We start from the raw sequence: 15,006 nt of genomic DNA on the forward strand, positions 1-15,006 counted from the left end.
GCAGGTCACTAGAAAATCCTGGGTGAAGGAGTGTGTATATGTATGTGCGTATGTGTATGTACGCATAAACATGCACATGTTATCCTGATTTTAATAAATGCAAATGTTAAACTAGAAAACTAAGTTAATGTTGCATGACATTTTTTTTCTGGTTAGTTTTCCCCCCTCATGTTTATTATTGTTTTCATGATCCATTATTTTAATTAAATATTTTAACATGATATTGTTTCAGGGGAAAATATGGAAATAGATAAGACAGAAAATAAAATACACATTGGTGCTTTAGAAATACTTTGGCATAAGTAGCTTCTCCCGGGTCAGGGTTTGCAATTGACACTCCCTAGTTCTGGATTCTTGTTAAGTATGAGAGGCAGGCCAGAAGCAAGCAGCAGGGCTCACACTTTTATCTGAGAAATTGCAGTGCAATCACTCAGTATTTGGAATCCAGCATAGTTAAGTTATTTGGCCCCAGAGTAAGGGCTCACTCCCAGTCACCAGGGGACACAGGTCTTTGTGATCTTTTTCCTTGGGGATAGAAATTCTTTGCCAAAGTTTTGCATTCAGATAGTATTAATCCTTTAAATCTGTGAAAAAGTGTGACATGTAAGAATGCTTTATTGTTCTTGAATTTGACCCCTTAGGAGCTAGAACATCTTATGTGGTCAGTGGCCACAGGTAATTCTTTTTCCACTTTAATCCATCCTGTCACCCTATTATTTTTGAAATTGGTTGTTTTCTTATTCAATAAAATCTAATAAGATTCCTATCCTTGGTAATTACCAAGAATTGGTTGCTGTTCTGTATTGCAAATATTTGTTCTAAAGTATTCAGTTTTCCTATGACTGATTATGTGGTAGTTTCCAATTTGTATGTACTCAAACGTAACCTTTTTAAGCTTCATATCCTGCCTTCTGGGCTTCCTGTCTTGTTGAGAAATACATCTCTTATATCCAAGGTTATAAGAACAACAATCCTATTATTTTAGCGTGGTAACTTTTTACTATTCTCTCTCTCTCTCTCTCTCTCTCTCTCTCTCTCTCTCTCTCTCTCTCTCTCTCTCTCTCTCTCTCTCTCTCTCTCTCTCTCGTAAAAGGGCATGTTTTAAGTTGTTGCTGTGATAAATTATCACCATGGGGGCTGGTGAGATGGCTCAGTGGGTAAGAGCACCCGACTGCTCTTCCGAAGGTCCGGAGTTCAAATCCCAGCAACCACATGGTGGCTCATAACCATCCGTAAAAAGATCTGACTCCCTCTTCTGGAGTGTCTGAAGACAGCTACAGTGTACTTACATATAATAAATAAATAAATATTTAAAAAAAAAAAAAAGATAAATTGTCACCATAAAAAACAACTAGCAAAGAAAGAGGGTTACTTTTGCTTCCAGTCCAGCCCTCCAGAGACTGAGGCAGAATGATTACTGTAAGCTTAAGGCTAGCCTGGACTACAGAGATGGTTTCAGAGTAGTCTCGGCTATGGTTTGAGACCTTGTCTCCAAAAAGTGTGTACACGGAGGGACCACGACTTGGGCCAGTGTGGCTTCTCCAGTCCCAGCTGTTACCTTTGCTCTATGTGCTGCATAAAGGAGATAGACTGAGGATGTTGCCTTCAAATCATCCACAGCAGTTTCTGTCTAAATAGCACCGTTAAAAACTTATTTTTATTTTGAGATGATGAAAAACTTCTGCAGACAGATGGTATAGATAGGTGTACAGCAACAAGAATGGCTTAATAATGTACTTGTTAAAATAGTGTTTATGTTATGTCATAAACAGCCCTTTGGTAGGAGGCTTGGAAATAATGGCGTTTCTTTTGGGTCTTCAATACTGTACTGCTTAAAACACCGAGATTATGTAATTAATGCAAAAGGGAGTTAAAGGTTGAGAAATACCAAGCATTTTTAAATTCATGTAGTGGTGGACCAAAGAGAGTAAGCACCCTCAAGAATAACCTCTGGCGAAGACTAGGGAATGGGCTTAATCATTGTATGTTTGCCAAAGGTGGGGAGGAAGTACCTGTCATTGTTGAATTCATAATTCATCTGTTTTTATGTATGTTTAGTGGCATTGCCAAAGCATGGCATCAGGCACATTTTGGGGAAGGATCTGGCCCAATATTGTTGGATGAAGTACGCTGCACCGGAAACGAGCTGTCAATTGAGCAATGTCCAAAGAGCTCCTGGGGTGAACATAACTGTGGCCATAAAGAAGATGCTGCAGTGTCTTGTGTTCCTCTAACAGGTAAGGGTGTCACTTCCTAAATGTGCTACCTTCTGCCCTCCTGACTGGTATTGCCTTAGCTTTCTTTCTCAATTCAGATATTGTTAACAAGCAGACAGATAATGCTCTTAAGCAAAACTTAAGATAAAATCGAATACATTTTTTTAATTTCAAATTATAATTTCTTCACTCACTTATTTCTAAAAGTTTCTATTTAAAGTCCAACAAAGCTTCATTGCTGTAATATGCAGTACCCAACACTCAAACTTAGTGTGCAGTGATTCATACCAGACATTAGGTGTCAGCGCATAACATCTTCCATCCATTCAGCAGGTAGTCAGTTTTTCCCAGATGTGTTGGTAGCTGCTGATCAACTGTGTGGATGTGATTGCTGATTAAAGAAAACTGATGAAGAGACCAAGCTAGCTTTGTAATCACATTTTAGACTGATGCACATTGCAGTGTGCCTGTTCATATGGGTCATATATCATAGAAGAGGATGCTTTAAATTATTTTTAATTGTGTGTGTGTGTGTGTGTGTGTGTGTGCACGAAAAGTAAAAGGATTAGTGTCCATGAAATTCTGATCTTACACATCTTTATTTATGCTGTTGTTTTTATTAGCAACACAATGCATTTATACATACTAGAAATTTCCAGTTTACTCCAAAGTTAAGGCAGAGAGTTTCATTTCCTTGAGGCACCACTGTGACATTTTTCAGATGAGATACTCTTGTTGGTACCTTGGTAGGATATATGAGACAATAGGTGACACAATATTTTTGCAGACAATAAAATTTCATCACCAGTTTTTTTTTCAATGCAAAAAGCAACAGGTTTATTTTCTGGTGCGATGGGATCAACCTTCAATTAGTCTCTCAAGGAGAGTGACTAGACGGTCTCATCACCAGTTTTGTGTCGAGACTTTTGTTTGCTTCAGTGGATCCCAGAGATCTATGAAATGTAGGCTCTACTCTGGCTGTCTGTACTTCAGGAAAGGCAGTTGGACTGGGGGTGGGATGGGGATGGTGGAAATAGCTTTTAAGTCTACCTTTTTGGAGAATGAAATAGTGTGCTTTCTGCTCTCTCTCTCTCTCTCTCTCTCTCTCTCTCTCTCTCTCTCTCTCTCTCTCTCTCTCTCTCTCTCTCGTAGAATTCTCCATGTATAATTACTCTCTGAGTTAATAAGATTCAAATTTCAGATGTGTATTATCGTAAAAAGACAAAGGCAAGCGTGCTGTTATCACCCATGAGTGTCTGAGATAGATCACTCTCTACCCAGAGTAGCTTTCCCTGCATTCCTAGTTCAGCATTTTGATTTTCACTTAAAAATTTGAAGTACCATCTCTATGTCACTATATACTTTGATGTTTCATTGACAATGACGACTGTTGTTTAGATTTGAGGGGAGTGGAATTATGGGAAATTTCCTAGATAGGATTTAATATAGAAAAATAAAAATATGTACTTAGAAATTACATCAGAATGTATTTTCTACTTGGAGAATAGAGTAAAAATATCAGGAGGACAAATGTGTTCATCTTCAGAAAGAATACGTTAACCTCATTGTAGAGTAGCAATGATAGGCTATCAAATAGCTCAGAGGGAGGTCTGAATACAGTGGTACATCAGGCCAAACAAAGGTTCGTTCTTCTTTCCCTCCCTCCCTCCTTCCATCCCTCCCACCTCCCCTCTCCCTCCCTCCTCCTCTCTCCCTCCCTCCCTCTTTCTTTCTTTCTTTCTTTCTTTCTTTCTTTCTTTCTTTCTTTCTTTCTTTCTTTCTTTCTTTCTTTCTTGTTTTTTTTTTTTTCTCTCTAAGTTAGTTTGCTCTGTGTCTTTATCTCCTTATCACAGATGGTGTCATCAGACTGGCAGGAGGGAAAAGTGTCCATGAAGGTCGCCTGGAGGTGTACTACAAGGGACAATGGGGAACAGTCTGTGATGATGGCTGGACTGAGATGAACACATATGTGGCTTGTCGACTGCTGGGATTTAAGTAAGGCTCACTGGTGTGGGGACATTAAATGCCAAAACACATCTTTAAAGTCATAATTACTGCATAATTTTTACCTTTAATTTCTAAAAATAGATATGCCTGACTTACCAGATGCTTATCTATGTTTTCTGGTATCTGTCTATTTGCTTATCTTCTGTCACCATTATCTTCTTTAATTTGTCATCATTTGCCTGTCATATTAGTAATGCCCACCTACTGACATATCTACCTACTATCGCAACTGACCTGCCTACCTACCTACCTGCCTACTTACCTCCCTCCCTCCCCCACCTATCTACATACAAATGGAATTATGATTAAAACATGACATTTTAAAAGATAATGAGTAACCATCTCTTGTCATTTATTTCATGTACCTTTCCTACTAACATCTCTTTTCTTGAGCAAATTGGTTGAAGTTATGAGTGACTTTTGGTGTGCTTTTTTGTCTATTCAGGCAAGTTTTGTGAATGCTCGCTTTTATTATGATGTATTTTTACTACAAGAGGTTATTAGTTTTGACATCATTATGTCTACAATTTCAGCAGTTTCATTGAGGAATGTTGTGGTGTCACATGGTTCTTTCTTGGAACATGATGATAATTGACACTTTTGTTGGAAAAGAACAGCCCTCTTGTCATGAGATGGCCTTTAGAACTAGCCTTTGACCTTGTCCACTTGCAATCTGAGTAGCCCACTTAGGGCAGTATGTCATTAGTATTACATACATAATACATTCCAGTGTAAAGACCTAAGTTGATTTAAGTAACTGGAAAGATGACCTTGAGGTAAATATTCAAATGAAGCCCATGGATGCCCTTTCATTCTTGTGTTTCATATTTCTATGTGATTCTTTTAAAAGTTTGTGACATTACTTAATGTCAGCTTGAAATACAGCTAATTGCAAATACTCACAAAGCTTTAAATTATACAGCTTCTAAGCTGGATAGAGCTATGTTTAAATTTGTATTTTAAAAAGAAAGTTTGAAAAAGAAACTTCCCATTCTTACACATTTTGTAAGAATTACATATACTTTGCATGTATAACTCTGTAGCAGCCATTATATTAAATCTGTGATTTTGTAGTTACTTGCTTTAGTTTTATAATGGTACAGAGTTGCATGTTTTGGGGAAACTCTCACACCATGATTTAATTATATTCAGGCTAATTTTCTAGGGTAAGAGTAACTTTCAGCTTAATCATAAATAATGCTATCATGAAGATACAAATGTACAAATTAACTGACGTTTATAATTTTGGGCAGATAGCAGTTTTTGAAATTATTAGGTTAAGGGGTATAATTGCCAAATACATATGACCATTTAATTAATAAGAACTTCTTAGCATATGCCATGTTGTATTGAATGAGGATGTTATGCTGACAATCCAGTCTCAGATATAGGAATTTATTTTTACATTTTTTTCTCATTAGTGAAAATAATCTACTAGTGAATTAGTGAATAATCAATTAATGAAAAATTGAAGTATAAACTAAATGTAAACTAATCTATAAAATATGGAATTATATTTTATACTTGTTTTTCCTTCATATTTTATAGTTTAGTTTACATTTAGTTTATATTTCAGTTTTAGAGGTCAATGCCATTTCCTCTCTTAGATAAACTATCTGGACTTAGGGGGTACTCAAAATGTCCTCGTTGGTGTGTCAGGGTGAGCGTGCACCACAATTAAGTTACAGAGGAAGTTCTGAAAGCGGTGATTCACTTGGAATGAGAAAGAGTAAACTTGGTTTCTTTGTATAAATGCAGACCCGGGCTAACAAGACTTCCTGTTATATGTTTTGTGGCTGAATTAGATGGAGAGAAATAAGGTTAATACATCGATTGGGAGAATGCTTGAAGTCAAGAGTGACGGCAGTATACAATTTAAGTTCATTGGTTGCTGTGAAAAAAATAATAAACCCAAAAACTTGATTAGTTAGACAAATGGCCTTAAACTAACTATTTAGAAACTGTTGCCTTAATTTATTAAATAATTTATCTAGTTAGGAAAATGTAATGATTGCACAGTAGAACTATTAGGAAAATTCATGCAAATGGAAAATTTGTCATATGTCCTTAGTAGAGAGGTAATAAAGGTATCAAGTGAGGGGAGGGACTGGCCCAAGATTTCCGACTGAGAAGTGAATTTCATAGACTCTGAGATTTGAAGGCACTTTGGAGATCTTTAAGTTTAGTGATACCTACCATGATTCTTAAAAAATGACAGAAATATTGAGAGAAGGGTGAAAATAAATGCAGTTACCCAACTGCCAACTTTTCAATTTTATAGATATTTGCTATTGCACAACTTATCACTTATTGCAATGCATAATATAATGTAATAAAGTCCGTTGGCACACGGTGTCATTTATAAAAAAAATTTGTGCATTAAACTTACATAACCTTATGAAAAGAACACTCGTCATTCTTACTTTGGTGGGACAACAGCCAAATTTTAATCCAGGATTGGGTCCCAATTGTGAGCAGTCAGTGAATTAGGACTCTCTCTTGGAGAAGGACTCCGGAGAACCTTAGGGAAGCCAATGAACTCAGACCAGCAGAGAACCAAACCAAACAATCATCTTCTCTCTCTACTTCACAGAGCTATTCCATGGTAAGGAATTTGAGGTTTATCTCTTTGCACGCTCTCAGGCTGGTGGGTTAAACTGTAGTCAAAACACAAGAATGAATTACGGGTTAGTTACTCATCAAGTTAACCAAAAGATGTTAAGTTAATTCAAATGCACAGCAAAGCAAGCACAGTTGAGTCTCCAAAGCCTGAGAAAGGTCAGATTCTTACCCTCTGAAGTCACGATACTAAATTAGGTTGTTTTTACTGGTCCCTCAATGCCTGAGATGGCAGTTGTGCTAACAGCACTCATTTCATTGCCACAGATATGGCAAACAGTCCTCTGTGAACCATTTTGATGGCAACAACAGGCCCATATGGCTGGATGACGTCAGCTGCTCAGGAAAAGAAGTCAGCTTCATTCAGTGTTCCAGGAGACAGTGGGGAAAGCATGACTGCAGCCATAGGGAAGATGTGGGCCTCACCTGCTATCCTGACAGCGATGGACATAGGCTTTCTCCAGGTAAGGACAAGATGTTGTTCTTGAGGTCATGGACGTTCACTCTGCTCCACCAACCAGTGGTCTGGAATGTGAATCATTTCCCATCCTTGATTTTACTGTCAAAAGGTCAGCTTTCCAAGAAAAATAACCTTTTGAATTCTCAACTACTATTTCATGTCTAATTCTGGATTTGTTTTTCATTAAACATCTAGATTGCTCAATTAAAAAATGTTTTTTATTTAATCCAAAGAGTTTATAAGATAGAAGGAGAGAACCAACTTCCTTAGTTAGTCTACCTACCTTGACGATCATAATTATGACCCTGGGAATGGGTCCCAGAGACATTTACACACACACACACACACACACACACACACACACACACACCAAAGATTAAAACATAAAATATGGTGTGTCATTTTATTTAGAGTCTATACAAATTTAGGACTGGAGAGCTGTCTCAGTGAAGAGCACTGGCTGTTCTGATACTTAATTCTAAGAAGTCTGATATTTAATTCTAAGAAGTCACATGTCAGCTCCCCACTATCTGTGAGTACAATCTCAAGTGATCCCAGCCCCTCTTTTGGCCTCTGTAGGAACCAAGCATGCACAGACATTTGTACAAACAAAACACTCAATATACATAAAAATAAATTAAATAAAAATAGAATAGATGAAATTTTCTTAAAACTACTGCGATAGATCATGGAGATCTAATTCCATGTAGGTATATTTTCCTAACATTTAAACAAAGATTTAAAAATGTAAACAAATGAAAACTAAGAAGCTTAAAAAATTTCATCAGATTAAATTTTGTTTTTGGGAAATCACTGTTTTTTTTAAACCTTCTTATGTGAAGAACAGTAAAATTTCAGACACTTTAATAAGAAATATAAAGCCTCAAATGTTCTGTTTCATACATAGCTAAAACTTGCCACAGTTTGAATGCTACTAGTTAGAAGTGCATAGAATAGCCACTTAAACATTTGCTGGTTTTGACTCTGCTATGTGATTCTCTCTCCTGTCTCATGAAGTAATTCTGACTAAGGATTTAAGTTGAATCATTCTGAAGACAACAAGGAAGGACAGAGAACTGAAAATTGTCATTTTTTTTTCTGTCTTCATTAGGACATAGGTTATACTGAATTATGATACACTCTAATGACTTCACAACTTATTTTGCCAGTGTGAGAGTCTCAGTGAGGGCTTTAAACAGCATGGGGGGAGGGGAATGTTGATTTGGGTATAGAAAAATAAAATATGTTCATCTTGCCAACAAATCTTTTTAGGTAACAAATGTCAAATCCTAATGCTTTAATCCTTTATGTTGCTTTAAGCATGCATTAAGTGATATTTTGGTCATCAACTCCCTGATTCTATCCTTGGTTGTTCTGATCATTTTTACCCTTAAGTTTTCACTAGTAAGTTCTCCTGAAACCAGAAGACCTTTCCAGTAACTAGGCAACAAAAGGTGCATGTATCAATCTGCTTGCGTTGGTGTGAAGTCCCAGATGGAGTGGTGTCAACACAGATATTTATTATCTCACAGTCTGAAAGTGAGACATTAAAACCCAGGGTCTCAGTGAAGTTGGCCACTTGAGAGGGAACTCAGAAGCAGGGACTGAAAAGAATACAGATTCTCCTGGTTCCTGTCCTCGATTTGTAGATGGCAGGTCTTCTCCTGGTGTCTTTTTTTTTGCATAATCTTTCTTTTTAAACCAAGTCTGTCTTCTTTTCTATGAGGACACCATTGTATAGACCTGGGATGTGGCTTCATGGCTGCACTTTTCTATCCTGGAGAGTGAGTCTCAGTAAAGGCCCTGAGTGACCCCATTCATCTACCTCCCACGATCTCCATGTTGTGTATACCTGTGTCTGTCTGTCTGTCTGTCTGTCTGCCTGCCTGCCTGCCTGCCTGCCTGCCTATCAATCATGGCAGACAGAGATGTGACATTCTATCATTAATGCAACTCCAACCTTAATTTATGAGAAATCAGCTTCTTAGTTTTAAAATATTAATGCGTTTTGTGATTTTAGTCCTTCATTTGAAATAACTAGTTGAGAAGGTACCTTTCTAGCAGCCTGCCCAGCTTTGTCACCCAGCTATGCCAGTGTTTATACCTTCCCCAAAATTCTAACTTGGAATTATATATTCCAGCTACGTTCATGAGTTATAGAACAGCCTAAAACAAAAGAACACTGTTAATGCTCTATTACTATTTAGAAGTTAGTTGTAATACAAATGGCTAGCTTATGATTTTAGAGTGCCACGCACCTGTTGTCCATCTGTCCGTCCATCCATCCATCCATCCATCCATCCATCCATCCATCCATCCATCCATCCATCCATCCATTCTTGTCCTCTGCATATGAGACATTTCCAAATGCCAGGAACAGAAAGTTGAGCAAGATGAGCCCATTGATTGCAGGGCTTTAATAAAGACAGCAAGAGTGGATGCAGGATATTACTGCTATCTCATCTCCTCCCTCTCCAAAGGAAAGGATTTTATATCTGAGTTTTTTAAATTGTACTTCGTAAGGTTTTTATGCTTTGACATAACCTGGCTTCTTTTGGCTTTTTTAATGTACTTAAACCATGACTTAGGTTTTCCCATCAGACTAGTGGATGGAGAGAATAAGAAGGAAGGACGAGTGGAGGTTTTTGTCAATGGCCAATGGGGAACAATCTGCGATGACGGATGGACTGATAAGCACGCAGCTGTGATCTGCCGGCAGCTGGGCTATAAGTAAGGAAGACAGGGTTCTCAGGGGTGGTATCTGGGGACGGTTTCTCTGACTTGTAGTTTTTAGGTTTATTCTAGTGAGTTTCTTTTATGTAAAAAGTTTCTAATTATTGACAGCCATGTGGTTTGGAATTATAAAGAACCAGTAGGCAGTCTAGTTGTATTTACTATAGTTTCCAAAGAAATATATATATTACATACCATCACAAATACAGTATTTCTGTGCAGCTCAATGGCGGTGTCGTGGAGTACATGGAGAGGGGGCTAGTACAGAAGACAGAGCCCAGATGCAGGGACTTGTTCAAGAGAGTTTTTAATGAATACACCCAGGAATATAACCATTAGCACACTGACTGTGTGTACACTCAAGTTTGTCCAGGGCAGCAAGGCTGCTCTCCCATGTGGCTACTCTAATTTACATACTCTTGAAATTTGTGAATAGCTAGAGTTTGCCTCATCACTAATCCCAAACCCATGTCCATTTGTCTACTGACCATCAGTATCTTCTTTTATATAAAGGGCAATGTATGACATCTATTTTTATTGAGATTATTTTATTTGAGATGTACCTTGCTTTTTTTTTAATTTAAGTTGTTGGATTTTTCAAGTTTTTGTGTAAATTTTGGGATTTTTTTTTTGTAGGATGTGTGTTTTCTCTAGAAAAGCATTTGCCAATTCTTACAAACACCAGCTTTCTGACTTATCTTCTTACTTTCCTTAGTGTGGTTTGTAGGAAAGTGGATCAGTCTTTTTATATTATTTATGATTTTGCTAATTATTTTTTCTAATGTGATATGTTAAGGACAGTTTTCCTGATTCTAACTTTAATGATTTTTTTCCTTTCCTGAGTATGTTCAGTATTTATTCGAAATTGAATTAAATATGGAATTTTTAGTTCTCTTCTTTACAAAGGTTTTGGATTATATATCTTCAGAAAGTAATGTCAAAATAACAAAAAGGAAATATTCCAAAATAAGTCTTCCTTCCACAATTCCCAGCTTTTTCTGTGTTGTGAATTGTACTTTTGCTTCAAAAGGAAGTGAAAAAATTAGTCTTTAGGTCTCTGGTTATTGTTTAATTGCATATTTTTCTTGGCACTGTGATAATTAAGAGGGAGAATTTGGGGGTGACTTTATTTTTGATGTTTTATTGTGTGACTTTCTAAGTAGAAGCTAGGTTAGAGGCAGTTGGTTCTGTAAAATATCAAAGGCCTATGCCGATGAACAGTGTTAAATGTTCTGACAGTCACAAAAAGTGATCGTCAGTATATGCCCATATTAATTTTAATATTCAGATCTAAGGCAGAGTTGAGCTGGTGTGAGCTGAAGTCTGCCAGGTGCTTGGCCGGCTGACCTTTGGTATCTGAAGAGCGCTCTGTTTCCAGGGGTCCTGCCAGAGCAAGGACTATGGCTTATTTTGGGGAAGGAAAAGGCCCCATCCACATGGATAATGTGAAGTGCACAGGAAATGAGAAGACCCTGGCTGACTGTGTCAAACAAGACATTGGAAGGCACAACTGTCGCCACAGTGAGGATGCAGGAGTCATCTGTGACTATTTGGAGAAGAAAGTATCAAGTAATGGTAACAAAGGTAAGTCACTTCTGGACCACTAAGCAAACGAAGAGTCACTGATTCCCATGGCCACACCAGACATTGTTAACAGAATCCTAGTGCAAAGACAATGTGCATAGCCCCTTGTCGTCTGTGTTCATATTTATGCTGTGTCTGTGTAAGGCTTACCGAGGGGCGAGTGGGCTCCTGGAACCTTGCAGTCTCTGAGATTACCTCCAGCTCCCTTTACAGTCTCAGCCATTTCTGCATTCCTACTTCTTGGTTGTTGTCTCCTTAAAGACTCAGGGCCAAGATCATTCTTATTCTTACCATCTGAAGTAGTGGGAATAGCTTTGAAGAGACTTGGTTTTGTTGTGTTGTGTTTGAGGCAGAATCTCCTAATGCTCAGACTAATCTGGAACTCTGCAGCCCAGGTAGTCATGACGTCACCATACCCCCCTCCCAGCCCAACCCCCCACCCCAGCTCAGCTCATGAGTCTTGGGATTACAGTTGTGAGCCCGCACACCTGATTAAAGTCAGCCTTTCAAAGACAAATTTTCTTTTGTAGATTTTATTCTCTAAACATTTAAAGCTTAAGAAAATTGAGAATACAGTGCAATATTGGGATACTAAGTTGTTCTTTCATTCTTGAAGTTTTTTGCATACTCAAGTTGTATAAAATAATGAATACTGCTTTAAATGGAAGACCGAGAGAATTAGCTTTTTTGAGAAATCTTTGGTTATCTTTTATAAAAAGAACAAGCTTTTTCATCTGTATAGAATCACACAGTTCTGGTTCATTCACACACCTCCTCTCTAGTAATTGTTGAGATAATTACAAGAGCAGGAAAGAATGACATGATTCTTTGAGTTTGAGGAGCTTCTGAGTGTGATAACAATACTCGAATGTCGCTGGAAAGATGGCTTAGTACCTCAGATCACTGGCTGCTCTTTCAGAGGCCCTGGGCTCAATTCCCAGCACCCATGTGGCAGCTCATAACTATCTATAATTGTATTTCCAAGGGCTCCAACACCCTTACACAGACAAATGTGCAGGCAAGACACCAATGCACCTAAAATAAAAATAAATTATATATATATATATATATACACACACACACACACACATACACACACACATATATATACAAATATACAGATATATGTATATATATAATTATATATATTCAGAAGCTTGTTTTCCCTAAAGACAACTTGTTTCCTTAAAAAACAACTTAATTTGTTAAGTTCTTTTCAATATTAAAATTATACTTACAAATTGAGTGTAACAAATTATCTGGATTATGCCAAATTCCCGAAGCAGTTGCAAATGTTAAAGTGAATGCTTAAACACATTTTATTTTGATGCTTTTCCATGGTAGGCAGTCATTCCACTCCTCAGTGAAAGTGTTTCATGTCTATCTAGCTACACGATAATTTGCTTCATTACCTCGTTGCTTTCTGCTGCACCTCAGAGCCTGGAGACTTCCATAAGAGAAGGACAAGAGTTTGGCGATTGGTCATCTGATGAGATGCTCTTATAATGGACTCGGTTTTGCTGCTCAGTTCTTTGCTACAGTTCACGCAGCGCGAGACTAATTTTTGGTTTTTAAAGTCAGGTGCTTGCACAAGAGTGATACACATTTTCAGTTTTGTTTGCTTACTTTTCTTGAAATCAGCTACACTGGGTCAACATGGGACATCATTGCAAAGTTTTTCTCATATTATAAATTACAGTGCCATTATAAATTGCAAATCCAAAGGGATAAGGGGTCAGGTTTTAATGGCATGCCCCTAAGGTCATTGGTACACATTCTGCACCACTTTCTTTGCCAAAACCTACTGCTGGCTCTCTGGTGGAGTCCCTTGCCTAGTCATCCTGGAACCATTAGCACTGATTTAGTCTTTATGATCTTGGTACAATTCCCAACCCTTCTTATACAGACAGAAAAATAATAAGAACAAAGCCACAATGTGTCTTATAATATATACTTACTGTTTTAGATTGTTTATGTTTATAAACAATGTATATATATATATGTAATATATAAATACTTAAATATATTTAAAGAAACTGTTCCTACATAAATTATTTTAAAATCTAGTCACACTTTCTATATTGGCTTTTGTTCTCTAATCATTTGCCACTTTCTTGTATGTTTAATTGAACTCTTGTGTCTTTATGTCAGAAATGTGTAGAGAAGAATAACCAGGGTTGTGGCAGCCCTGGAATCCTTCAGTCTAATGACTGGAAACTTTATAAAGTTTCTGATCTACTTGCATAAGAAGTGTTGTTTGGTTAAAAGATAACTCTTATTGCAAGACAAATTATGCTGTAAGCTTCAGAGAAACACACTTTTCAACAGAGGAGGAAGTTTCTAGAGGAGGTGATGGGCATTCACAACCTCCTCTCTGCTTTCAGAGATGCTCTCATCTGGATGTGGACTGAGGTTGCTGCATCGTCGGCAGAAACGGATCATTGGTGGGAACAATTCTTTAAGGTAAAAGGTTCTTCCAGGAGATCCTGATATTGCAGGATTATTGATGTATGTGTGTGTTTCAAGGGTTACAAACCCAGGGTTTCATTTTATAAATTAAGTAAAGATCACACTGATTCTTTTCCTGACCCTTTGATGCAGATTCAGTACATACAGGCCATGTTAGTCCATCACTGTGATTCATGATATGTGTGACTGACACAAAATATGGCAGAAACAGACTGTGAGGAGCCATTTATTGTACAATTGGGTTCTTCTCCTCCTCCTCCTCCTCCTCCTCCTTCTTTCTCCTTCTCCTTCTTCCTCCTCCTCTTTCTCCTCCTCCTCCTTCTTCTTTTTAAATCAATGTGAAATGTTTGTTCATAGTTCTTCAGAGTTACCATTCCTCATAAAATTCTGCAAGGGCCAGTGACATGGCTCATTGGTAAAGGTGCTTGCCACCAAGCCTGGTGACCTGAGTTTGATCCCCAGAACTCCTCCTGTGGTAGAAGTAAAGGTAGAAGTAAAGAACTGACTCCCACAAGGTGTCCTCTAACACACATACACAACACACACACACACACACACACACACACACACACGAAAAACTTATGAAGTTAAAAGTCAAGAAAAATTACAATGGCAGCTTGTTCCAAACCAGAAATGCATATCTGATGTATATAAATCTTGAAAGGTTAATGCATGGCTATCATGAATATAAAGACCTTTAAGTTCTTTCCATTACAAGCCTACAAGTTAAAATTTGTAACAGTTATAGATAATATAGATAATATTACCCAATGCATATTTACATGGTGTCTTAGTCAGGGTTTCTATTCCTGCACAAACGTCATGACCAAGAAGCAAGTTGGGGAGGAAAGGGTTTATTTGGCTTACATTTCCATACTGCTGTTGATCACCAAAGGATGCAGGACTGGAACTCAAGCG

The 15,006-nt window shown here is 37.6% G+C and overlaps 1 protein-coding gene across 1 annotated transcript in view; it reads left to right on the top strand.

The window, feature by feature from the left end:
• Positions 1 to 15,006, top strand: part of Prss12 (serine protease 12) — a 55,402-nt gene that overhangs the window by 22,224 nt on the left and 18,172 nt on the right. Inside the window, exons 3-8 of the mRNA XM_021196101.1 lie at positions 2,059 to 2,237; positions 4,070 to 4,211; positions 7,110 to 7,306; positions 9,891 to 10,032; positions 11,414 to 11,619; positions 14,004 to 14,082. Coding sequence (XP_021051760.1) covers positions 2,059 to 2,237; positions 4,070 to 4,211; positions 7,110 to 7,306; positions 9,891 to 10,032; positions 11,414 to 11,619; positions 14,004 to 14,082 — 945 coding nt within the window. The remainder of the gene's footprint in view (positions 1 to 2,058; positions 2,238 to 4,069; positions 4,212 to 7,109; positions 7,307 to 9,890; positions 10,033 to 11,413; positions 11,620 to 14,003; positions 14,083 to 15,006) is intronic.

The sequence above is a fragment of the Mus pahari genome, chromosome 4 (assembly GCF_900095145.1).
Source record: "Mus pahari chromosome 4, PAHARI_EIJ_v1.1, whole genome shotgun sequence".
Lineage (NCBI taxonomy): Eukaryota > Metazoa > Chordata > Mammalia > Rodentia > Muridae > Mus > Mus pahari.